Source organism: Gekko japonicus, unplaced genomic scaffold, assembly GCF_001447785.1.
Source record: "Gekko japonicus isolate JY-2015 unplaced genomic scaffold, Gekko_japonicus_V1.1 scaffold1391, whole genome shotgun sequence".
Taxonomy (NCBI): domain Eukaryota; kingdom Metazoa; phylum Chordata; class Lepidosauria; order Squamata; family Gekkonidae; genus Gekko; species Gekko japonicus.
Genome location: NW_015168692.1, coordinates 207,115 through 219,587, shown reverse-complemented (window position 1 = coordinate 219,587; position 12,473 = coordinate 207,115). Strand labels below are relative to the sequence as shown.

The window sequence follows — 12,473 nt, the reverse complement described above, 5'->3', positions numbered from 1 at the left end:
CACTGAACACAAAGGGGTGTGGCCCAATATGCTAATGAGTTTCTGCTATTGGGTGTGGCCTATTATGCTAATGAGTTCCTGCTGGGCTTTTTCTACAAAAAAAGCCCTGGTCACGTGAATATAATCTCGGTGGGGCCTGAAGATCTCCCAGAATTAGAACGGATCCCCAGACAACAGAGATCAGTTGCCCTGGAAACAATGGCTGCTTTGAAGCGAAAGAAAACACACCTCACAAAAACGAGTATTCAGACTGAATGCAGAAACCAGACAATCTCGCTCAGCAAACAGACCTGACCTCAAACAGACTGCAATGAAATATTTCTTTACACCAAAGTGCTCAAGATGCGTTCCATCACATACGAAATTGCTCCAGAAGTCACCACCCAATGGTTAGACTATCAGACCTAAGGCCAAAGTAGACATGGCAACATCCTCTGGTCCAACACGTGGATGCGACTGCCACTTTAAAGACTAACATGGACGATTTATAGAGGCCACGTGGGCTCGGTTTTTGGCACTCCAAAAAGCAATGGGGAGACAAGAACCTCAGCTCACAATGCTGCAGGCCCAATCAGGATCAGGCCCTCCCTGCATTTTCAAATGGTCATGTTAGGCTTCAAAAAGGACACGGCATCCAGATAGATTCAGACGGGTTAGCCGTGTTGGTCTGAAGCAGCTGAACAAAATTTGAGACCAGTGGGGCACCTTTCAGTCCAACAACGTTTTATTTAAGGTATGAGCTATGAGCTTTCACGTGCATGCACACTTCTCCAGATACAATGAAATGGAAATTACCAGTCCATGCATATAGGAAGAGAGTGAGCAGTAAACTAGCTTACAGCATAATGATGTTTAAAAGATTCAAGGACCAAACAGGAATAACAAGTTTTGTTTTATATGGTTACATTCTGTTTGGGTTTAATTCCGGGGGTGAGGGGGAGACATAGTGAAGGAAATAAATATGTAAAAATTGGAGACTGAAGGGCAGATGTATCCTTAATTGTGGGATGCTGAGAGTAATTAACTGAGACGCTGCCATTACGCTCCATCCGTCTCCTCTCAAGCACGGAGGTGAGCTTACAGCCTCTTCTGCTTTGAAGAGGGGCAATTGACTGTGTAGTTATCTCCCCTGTCCCCAGACCAGAGAAATACATTCCAATCTACCATTCCAAATTACATTACATTCTACTATTCATTATATATTTTTTGATTGCTTACTAGGAATAACAGATCAGAATAGTAGATTGTAATGTAAGCTTATACCTTGAATAAAACTTTGTTGGTCTTAAAGGTGCCACTGGAGTCTACGGCATCCACGTGTTAGAAATCTAGTTTGACCCTAAGTCCTGAGAGAATACAGGTTCCCAGTTCCCATTCTACCTCTGAACCAGGGAGATCCAAACTGCTATCATGACTAACAGCCAATGACAGTCCTGTCTTCCATATAACTGTCCAACAGCCCCCCACAGCCAACAAATTCACCCAGAACAGTGAAGATTACCACACTTTGTAGCAGTAAGTTTCACAAGTCAGCAAACTCTTGCTTGCAGGACTACTCAAGTGGCTTTATACTGAGTCAGCCTATTGGTCCATCAAGGTCAGTATTGTCTACTCTGATTGGCAGCGGGTCTCCAAGGGTCTTAGGCAAAAGTCTTTCACTTCACTTTATCCATAATGGTTTCAACTGGAGATGCCCAAAATTGAACTGGGACCTTGTGCATGCAAAAATATGTTCTACCACTGAGTCACGGTCTCATATATGCTACCTCAAACTCCTTGGAAGGAGTGGAGATTAAGAGTGTGAGATAAGCATCTGGGAGACACGGGTTTGAATCCCAACTTGTGCCATGGAAGCTCTCTGGGTGACCTTGGGCCAGTGACACTCTTTTGGCCTAACCTATCTCACAGGGTCGTTGTGAGGATAAAATGGAGGAGAAGAGAATGATGTAAGCCACTTTGGTCTCCATTGCAGAGAAAGGCAGGACATAAATTAAGTAAATAGATAAATAAAATAAAGGAAGATGATATAGATGTATATTGGCAGAATGGATATAGGACGTCTCTGTCTTAGAAGACAAAACGTCCATACTGGAACCCTACTGTGTGTCACACTTATCATCATATTTAATTCTGCTTTGATATGTAGAATGGAGGAAGGGACTGCAAAATGGAGGCAATAATTCATGTGGCTTTACAGTCTATGGCAGGCAGCCACAGTGTGCATTAGTAGCAGCATAAAGTGCCCAGTGGTGGAATAATGTAAGATCTGAGTATAAAATAATGATTATCTTACATCTCTTTGCGCTGGATGAACTTTTCATTCCACTGTTTGGCTACATCTATAATTTAAAAATCTGATATTGAAATAAGCATCGTCCATCTGAAAAATAATGAGTGTGCTTCTTCGCTGTGTTAGCATTTGGGGGTGGATTATTCAGTCTCTGATGGCAACAGTATCTTGGGCTCATGGAGGGTGCCTTGCCTCTGCAACCTGGAGGTGGAGTATGCAAATTAAGAACATAAGAGAAGCCAATGTTGGATCAGGCCCATCCAATCCAACATTCTTGTCACACAGTGGCCAAAAATACCAGGTGCCATCAGGAGGTCAACCAGTGGAGCCAGGTCATTAGAACCCCTCCCACTGTTGCCCCCCCCCAGCACCAAGAATACACAGCATCACTTGCCTCAGACCAAGAGTTCCTATCTATACCTTGTGGCTAATAGCCACTGATAGACCTCTGCTCTATATGCTTATCCAATTCCCTCTTAAAGCTGTCCATGCTTGTAGCCGCCGCCACATCCTGTGGCAGTGAATTCCATGTGTTAATCACTCTCTGGGTAAAGAATTCTCTCACATTGCTTCTGATCTTCTGGAATTCTCTGAGAATAGTTGTGCTGTTGAGGCAGTGAGTCTTCCTGGCAAATGCCTGTTCCCTCCATTTTTGGAGTCAGCCACATCCTCAAGACTGTCTAAGATAATCAGATGCTCAAAGCATTATAAAAGCCAGTGCTGTCCTAGCGGTTTGGAAAAAAGATCTAGGCCATGAGTTACCAAAGGAATCTTGGTTAAAGATATGGAAATCTGTAAAATATATGAGAGCTGGGATCTTCTGCATGCCAAGGAGAGGCTCTTCCATGGAGCCAAACAATTAATTCAACACATTCACAGATAAACACATACACATGAGACTGCCTTATACTGCATCAGACCCTTGGTCCATCAAAGTCATTATTGCCTACTCAGGCTGGCAGCAGCTCGCTAGGGTCTCAGACAGAGGTCCTTCTCATCACCTAACTGGAGATGCTGGGGACTGAACCTGGGACTTTTGCATGCTAAGCAGCGGCTCTTCCACGGAGCCAAACCATCTATTCAATACTGTCACAGTCAAACATACACATGAGACTGCCTTATACTGCATCAGACCCTTGGTCCACCAAAGTGAGTATTGCCTACCCAGGCAGGCAGCAGCTCTCCAAGATCCCAGGCAGAGATCTTTCAAATCACCTACTATCTGGTCCTTTCATAAGAACATAAGAGATGCCAATGTTGGATCAGGCCAAAGGCCCATCCAGTCCAACACTCTGTGTCACACAGTGGCCAGAAATACCAGGTGCCATCAGGAGGTCCACCAGTGGGGCCAGGACATTAGAAGCCTTCCCACTGTTGACCCCCCCCCCAAGCACCAAGAAGACAGAGCATCACTTGCCCCAGAGTCCCTATCTATACCTTGTGGCTAATAGCCACTGATGGACCTCTGCTCCATATTTCAACTGGGGATGCCAGAGATTGAACCTGGCACCTTCTGCATGCCAAGCAGAGGCTCTTCCACAGAAGCAACAATCAATTCAATATGTTCACATCGCCTACTGCTGCCCGGTCCTTTTAACTGGGGATTGCACCTGGGACCTTTTGCATGCCATGCAGACGCTCTGCCACCGAGCCCTCCACAGCCCCGCCCACGGTGACTTCCACTCCCCCCCCCCACCTACCTACCTGCCCCACGAGAAATTGTTCCAGCCACGTGAACAGAACGGGAGCACGCGCTGTGCGGGTCCACCTGTATTTCTCCTCTCGCCCTCCACTCCATCGCCGGCCCCCATCAGCCGCCTCTTCCTCCTCCTCCCGCCCCTCCGTTTGAAAGGCAAAACACCGCCTCCTCCAAAATGGCGCTGCCGGGACGACACTGCGCATGCTCACCTCCCGCGGGCGCTCGCCGGACCCCTTCCCTCAACGTTCGGAAGGACCACAACTCCCGGCACGCCCCGCGGCCCGATTTGCGTCACAATGCTCCCGAGCGACACCGCCCCCCGGTAATGGGACAAGGGAGCAGCAGCCGGGAGAAGGAGGAGGAGGAGGAGGTGGTGGCAGAGGCGGGATGCGGTGGCGTCCCGCAAAAAGCCTCTTCCATCCAGGTGAGGAGCGGGTTGCGTTGCCTTTTGCACCCGTCCGTCCACATTCTCCCTGGGATGGATCCTTTCCTAAAAGGGGAGATGCCGGAGCTTGGCAGGAGAGAGAGGATCATTCCTCATTGAGACCGCTTGACCAGTGCAAGCCTAGGCGGAGTTTGTTGTCGTTCAGCCGCACAGTCGAGTCCGACTCTGCGGACTCCAAGCCTAACCCCATTGATTTAGAACGGGAGTAAGTTGATGGAGCTGCGGTGGCTCAAGTGGTTAAGACGCTGAACTGCAGGCTGTGGAAGGCCAGTAGTTCAGCAGTTCGAGACCCGGGTGCCGCAAGACGGGGTGAGCTCCTGTCTCTAGTTCCAGCTCCTGCCAACCTAGCAGTTCGAAAGCAAGAAATTGCAAGTAGATAAATAGGTACCACTTTGGTGGGAAGGTAACAGCGTTCCGTGCGCCTTGGTGTTTAGTCATGCCGGCCACATGACCACGGAAACGTCTTCGGACAGCGCTGGCTCTTCGGCTTGGAAACGGAGATGAGCACCGCAACCCTAGAGTCGGATTCGACTGGCTTTCGAGCAAGGGAACCTTTACCTTTACTTTAAGTTGACCTACAGGAGGTCGGTGGAACAAGGCTGGAGTCCCGTGGCACCAACGAAGTTTTATTCAAGGTGTAAGCTTTCCTGTGCAAAGCGCACTTCCTCAGGTACAGTGAAACAGGAAGCCCTACATATCCAGGAAGATGGGGGGCCAGTGGTTTTTCAGCATTCATCCCCTGCTGCACACTAAGCATGCAATAGTCTCATCCAATGCCTCTCAACCGCCCCCTCCCCAGCTCCGGGTTAAAAAACGAGGTAAAATAAAGAGCACCACAACTTCATTTATATAAGGTATATTTAGGAGCTGCGGTGGCTCAAGTGGTTAAGATGCTGAACTGCAGGGGGTGGAAGGTCGGTAGTTCAGCAGTTCCAGACCCGAGTGTGCCGCATGACGGAGTGAGCTCCCGTCTCTAGTTCCAGCTCCTGCCAACCTAGCAGTTCGAAAGCAAGAAATTGCAAGTAGATAAATAGGTACCACTTTGGTGGGAAGGTGACAGCGTTCCGTGCACCTCGGTGTTTAGTCATGCCGGCCACATGACTATGGAAATGTCTTCGGACAGCGCTGGCTCTTCGGCTTTGAAACGGAGATGAGCACTGCAACCCTAGAGTCTGATTCGACTGGCTTTCGAGCAAGGGAACCTTTACCTTTAAGGTATATTTATAGAAGTATAATTTTTTAAGGACGTGGGAGGAGAAATCTTTTGTTTTGGAAGACATCTCAGGCAGGCTCTTGGAGAAGCCGCGTAAAGCGGTTCTGAATTTAATAAATCTCAGTCTGGGATTTTATCCCAGTATAAGTCAGTTGCCCTCTGTTGCAGTAGAAAAGAGTAAGAGTCCAGTAGCACCTTAAAAACTAACAAAATCGATGGCAGGGTGTGAGTTTTCATGAGTCACTGCTCAGAGCCAGTATGGTGTCATGATTAGGAGCATGGACTCTGATCTGGGAGAACTGGGTTTGATTCCCCACTCCCCCACATGCAGCTGCTGGCGTGACCTTGGGTCAGTTACAAGTCCTTTCAGAGCTGTTCTCTCACGGGCAGTTCTCAAGAGAGCTCTCTCAGCCCCACCCACCTCACAGGGTGTCTGTTGTGGGGAGGGGAAGGGAAAGGAGTTTGTAAGCTCCTCTGAGACTCCTTTGGGTAGGGAAAGGCGGGGTATAAATCCAGTTTCCTCCTTCTCCACCTCCTGCTCTTCCTTGTTTGTCAGAAGCCGGGAGAAGCAGGATGAGAGGCTGGCTAGAATTACGAATGTCCCCCATGGGCCTCTCCCCCCAGTTCTGTGTGTCCCCTCAAGAATTGTAAATTGTCCTGGCGGGGGGTGGGGAATGGCATGAGGTGATCAGCAGTATCCCCCCTTCTGCTTTGAGATTCTAAGAGAACAGCAGGGCTTAATTTCTAAAAACGGAGGATTTAAGTTCCCCTGCCCCTGGCAATTTGCCTTAGGCTCTTAGAAGAAGACCCTCCCTTTGCCATGTAAAGGCTACTGGAAAGCACTTGGTACATGCCCAGAGGCTTGCTCCATATTGAGTGTCCCAGCCAACTTATGGCAACCCTATGGAGTTTTCAAGGCAAGAGGCATTCAGAGATGGTTTGCCATTGACCTGCCTCTGTGTTGGACTTCCTTGGCGCGCTCCCATCCAAGTACTTACCGGGGCTGACGCTGCCTAGCTTTCAAGATCTGACGAGATCAAATTAGCCTGGGCCATCCAGGTCACTAATTTATACCAAGGGTGCAGGGGCACATTCAACGAGGGCCTGGGATTTAAAGGGGCCTGAACTCCAGAAAGTGTTTCTGCCCTGCCCAGATTGTATATCCAGGCTAACGGGAAACCTAGGTGCCGCAGGATGTCGACACTGAATCCAAACATTTGTATGTGTGGCGTGCCTTCTCAGGCATGGTGCCTTTCCACCTCATTTTGGAAACACAAACGAAGGACCTGAATGATGAACAGATTTGCACCCTAAATTCGGGACCACCCCGATACATCTGTTGTACAGTGTTGCTCAGTTTAAAAATCACCTTGGACACAACACTGTGACCGATTTCACACAAGAGCTGCGCCACGGTTGCGCCTCCCTTTGCCCCGCATCTATTGGTCAATTTCCCACTCGAAGCTGCGCAGCCGCATTTTGACCCGTGGCTTCGAGTGGGAAATTGACCAATAGAAGCGGGGCAAAGGGAGGCGCGACTGCAGCGCAGCTCTTGTGTGAAATCGGTCTCTGTCAAACAACATTCCCCAGTTCCTTGCTCTGGAAACACCGGTACAACTAAAGTGCTGAGACGTGAACTCCCGTGCACCCCAAAATAGGCATTTGATCACAAGCAGCTCACAGGGAGACCAGCGCCCAGTAGCCTAGAAATATGATCGGGGGTGGTCGAAAAGCTGTTTTATCCTGCCAGAACCAAACCTGGGGAACCAGTTTGGTGTAGTGGTTAGGAGTGCAGACCCTAATCTGGGAGAACCAGCGTTGATTCCCCCACTTCTCCACCTGCAGCTGCTGGTGAGACCTTGAGTCAGTCACAAGTTCTCTCAGAGCTGTTCTCTCATGAGCAGTTCTCTCAGAGCTCTCTCAGCCCCACCTACCTCACAGGGTGTCTGTTGTGGGAGGGGAAAAGAAAAGGAAAGGAGATTGTAAGCCGCTCTGAGACTCCTTTGGGTAGTGAAGGGTGGGGTATAAAACCAATCTCCTCCTCCTCCTGTGGAGCATCTGCTTGGCATGCAGAAGGTCCCAGGTTCAATCCCCGGCATCTCCAGTTAAAAGGACCAGGCAGGAGGTGATGTGGAAGACCTCTGCCTGAGATTCTACAGAGCTGCCGCCAGTCTGAGGAGACAGTACTGATCTTGACGGACCGGTGGTCTGATGCAGTGTAAAGCAAGCTACATGTGCATGTGGAACCTCAGCTTCCTCCGCCTATATTGTTGTGTGTGTCCATTCTGAGAGATGGAGATGAGCAATGAAGGAATAGCCCTCAAGTGTGTGACATTCTCACCAGTGGGATTTGCGGCCCATAAGTCCGGCACAAACCCACTTTCTCCAATTTAGTACCCTCGGAAAATGAAGACAGCGGTCCAAGTAGCAGATTCTGATCGGTAACAAGTTAGATATATGTGTAGCAGGGCTTGTGACGTAGGGCATCTCTGTGCAACCTTTCCTTTCATTCCTCCACTGGATCCCTGCGTCTGGGACTCTGGTCTCCCAGGGTCAGGGCCAGTGTTCCCTCTAAGCTGAGTTAGTGTGAGCTAGCTCACAGTTTTTCACCCTCCAGCTCACACATTTTTGTCTCGGCTGAGGAAGGAGGGCTCCAGAGTAAACTAATTGATGCAGTAGCCAGATCGCTCGCTCACAACTTTAATGCCAGTAGCTCACAGAGTAGAATTTTTGCTCACACGACTCCATAGCTTAGAGGGAGCCTTGGTCAGGGCTAGATGGCAGATTTTTGCTCACACGACTCCATAGCTTAGAGGGAGCCTTGGTCAGGGCTAGATGGCAGATTTTTCTCTGCCCTCCGACAAGATTGCTGGGGAAAAGATCAACAGCCTCAGATATGCAGACGATACCACTCTGATGGCAGAAAGTGAAGAGGACCTAAAGAGCCTCTTGCTCAGGGTAAAAGAGGAAAGCGCAAAAGTGGGCTTGAAGCTCAACATAAAAAAAACTAAGATCATGGCATCCAGCCCCATCACTCCTTGGCAAATAGAAGGGGAAGTCGTGGAAGTAGTGACAGACTTCACGTTCCTGGGATCCCAGATCACCGCAGACAGGGACAGCAGCCATGAAATTAAAAGACACCTGCTCCTTGGGAGGGAAGCGATGGCGAACCTAAACAGCATGATAAAAAGTAGAGACATCACCCTGCCAACAAAAGTCCGCATGGTCAAAGCAATGGTATTCCCAGTAGTCATGTATGGCTGCGAGAGTTGGACTATAAGGAAGGCTGAGCGCCGAAGAATAGATTCTTTTGAACTATGGTGCTGGAGAAGACTCTTGAGAGTCCCTTGGACTGCAAGGAGATCAAATCAGTCAATCCTAAAAGAAATCAACCCTGACTGTTCCCTGGAAGGCCAGATAATGAAACTGAAGCTCAAATACTTTGGCCACCAAATGAGAAGGGAGCACTCACTGGAGAAGACCCTGATGCGGGGAAAGATTGAAGGTCAAAGAAGACGGGGACGGCAAAGGATGAGATGGGTAGACAGTGTCATCGATGCAACGAACATGAAGTTGAGCCAACTTCAGAGGACGGTGGAAGACAGGAGGGCCTGGTGGGAGCTGGTCCATGGGGTCGCGAAGAGTCGGACTCGACTGTGCGACTGAACAACAACCGACAATATCTGTCTGTGCAGTACTTCAGCTGTCTCTATAGGAATGGATGGAGATTGTCTGCATGCATGGAGATAAAGTTCCCAAAAGGTAGCTGTGTTAGACTCTTGGAGGAAGAATAACCAAGGGTTTAGGTGGCATCATGAAAGACATCGTGGCATCAGCTTTTGTGCGCTAGAACTTATTTCCTTGGATGCAGTGAGTTAGAGAAAAGGAACACTAGCCCTGTCCTGGATGGCCCAGGCTGGCCTGGTCTCGTAAGATCTTGGAAGCTAAGCAGGGTCAGCCCTGGTTGGAACTTGGATGGGAGACCACCCGGGAAGTCCAAGGTTGCTACGCAGAGACAGGCCATGGCAAACCACCTCTGAACATCTCTTGTCTTGGTTGCAACTTGACAGTGTTTTGCACACACACACAGTCCACTAAAGCTTTTGCCAGAATAGCCTTTAAGTTTCCACCAGTTTGGTGTCATGGTTAAGACCATCGGACTTTCATCTGGAGAACCGGGCTTGATTCCCCATTCCTCCTCATGCAGCCAGCTGGGTGACCTTGGGTCAGTCACAGATGTCTCAAAGCTGTTCTCTCAGAGCTCTCTCAGCCCCGCCTACCTCACAGGGTGTCTGTTGTGGGGAGAGGAAAGGAAGGAGATTGTAAGCCACTCTGAGACTTCGACTAAAGTGTGGGGTATAAATCCAACTCTTCTTCTTCCTCGTCCTCCTCCTCTTCCTTTTTGCTGCTCATCTACAGAGAATGTAATGTGGCCTGCACAGAATGCACATAACAAAGTTAGATGTGACTCAGCCTTCTATATTGGTGGGAAAAAGTTGCATAAAGCCATAGTGGTTCATGCAAAACGCGGGGGGGGGGGGCACCTAAAGACATTCCTCCACAATCAAAGTTGGTATTGGTGACCAGCAGTAGCTTGTTATTGTTACCGGGGCTTGACCTTCCTCCATATAATAGGTGGGGGCTCCTTCTCAGTCGGGTTGCCAGCTCTGGGTTGGGAAATACCTAGAGACATGGGGGTGGAGCCTGGGGGGCGGGGTCTGGGATGAAGGAGGGACCTTAGAAGAGTCTAATGAAATAGAGTCTACCCTGGAGATCACCTGTACTACCGGGAGATCCCCAGGCCCACCTGGAGGTTGGCAACCCTTCTTTGTAACTCCAGCAGTACTGGGACCATGAGCAAAGAGTACCTTCTTACGTTTGTGGTGTGCCAGAAATCTTTCTTCTGCATTGTTGGCTCCAAAACAAAAGATGTGACATTAAGAAGAGCTTAAATTTATGAGGGCCATTTCCTATAAAGAAAACATTTATAAAATGTTATCACAGGTGGTATTGGTCCCCAGACAAAATTGCTAAGTGTTACCCTCAAGCGTCTAAAGATGTTGGAAATGTAAAGCGAATGTGGGGACTTTTTATCACATGTGGTGGAAATGTAGCAAAATACAAAAATTTTGGAAAATGGTACAAAAAATTATTTCAGAAATATTGAACCTAGAGATGGAGTTATCGCCTGAAATATATTTATTGAATATGATCCCAAAAAGTTACACAAAGCAAGATACATATCTAATAGTATATATCATAACAGCGGCACGAATATTAGTGGCCAGAAATTGGAAGACAGATAAATGACCCTCAAAAGAGGACTTAATTTCAAAACTATTAGAGCTAGCTCAAATGGATAACTTGAGTTTAATACTCCAAGATAAAGACCACAAATGCCAGAATAAAAGATGGTTTAGGGTATATAACTGGATAAAACATGTAATAGATTAATAAAAATGTAAATATTTAATAACATGTATATGGAATGTAATGTGAATTAACAACTTGAAAAAATTTGTGTAATCTAATAAGATGAAATGTTTGTGTTTTTATGGAAAATTTTGAAAATAAACGGTAAAAAGAAGAAGAAGAAGAAGAGCTGCATGGCCACACTGGGGCTGCCAGGCATCCGGCAGGAGGATTGTCGAGGTTGCAGTATCACAGGAGAATCTTTAAAAAAAAATATTTATGCAGATTTATGTACTTACTGGAAGTACTTTCTGGAAGTGACAAAGGGTGGCTCTAGGAAGCACCAGAAACTCTATGGTAAGACCATAGAGTTTCTGGCAACTCCTAGAACTCCCGGTGTCACTTCCAGTGAGTACACAAGCCTGCGCTGCATTTAAAAATCTTCTGCCACTGCTCCAGGTGGTACTGGGCAATGGGTCAAGGAGGCAGAGGATCCCCTTGGCATCCCCACCAGCCCTTGGCCGCTCTAGTTTACACCCTACTGAATGATAGATAGCTGTGCCATTTGTAGTAAGATTAGCAGGCCAAATCTGAAAATAACAACAGAAATGAGGTGTGTCAATGTCTAGATGGGGCCTGGAGTTCTCCTAGAATTGCAGCTGATCTCCGGACTACAGAGATCAGTTGCCCCGGAGGCAATGACAGCTTTGGAGGCTGGACACCCCATGAGGCTTATTGCTTTAGAAAAGAAACAAAGGCCCCTTTAATAAGGAGGAACTAGTCCACCCTGAGGCTGGAAAGTAAGAGAAAGCATTCTAGCTATCTCACTAGGCTAAGGTGGGAAGAGAGCAGATCTTGCCTGCACGGTGGTTGGAGAAAGAGGCAGGAAGAGGTGTTGGCCCTTCAGAGGAAGGAACCCTTCAGAACAGCATCCTCGGAAAACAAAGAGACCGAAGGGAAGCAGACAAGAGGAAAGATAGAGAGGAGGGGTTCCTAACCCTTTTGAGGCTGTAGGCATCTCTGGAACTCTGATTCAAGGTGGTAGGTGCAGGGCTCTTTTTGCTACATCCAGGGCTCTTTTTGTAGAAAAAGCCCAGCAGGAACTCATTAGCCTAATAGGCCACACCCAACAGCAGAAACTCATTAGCCTATTAGGCCACACCCCTGACAGCACAGCTCATTAGCACATTAAGTGCCAGAAGTGTGGTCATCCAGCCACACCAACCTGTTGCTTCTTATTCTGTTTACCTTGTCTGTTGTCAAAACCCAGGGCCTTTTTTGGAGCAGGAACTCCTTTGCATGTTAGGCCACACACCCCTAATGTAGCCAATCCTGATGAGTTTCTGCTGTTGGGTGTGCCCTATTATGCTAATGAGTTCCTGCTGGGCGTGGCCAACTTGGGAGCCAGCCGCAA

The 12,473-nt window shown here is 48.2% G+C and overlaps 1 protein-coding gene across 1 annotated transcript in view; it reads left to right on the top strand.

The window, feature by feature from the left end:
- Positions 1–4,164: 4,164 nt before the first annotated feature.
- The window catches only part of STARD6 (StAR related lipid transfer domain containing 6), a 27,191-nt gene continuing 18,882 nt past the window's right edge, over positions 4,165–12,473 (top strand). Inside the window, exon 1 of the mRNA XM_015415461.1 lies at positions 4,165–4,413. Coding sequence (XP_015270947.1) covers positions 4,165–4,413 — 249 coding nt within the window. The remainder of the gene's footprint in view (positions 4,414–12,473) is intronic.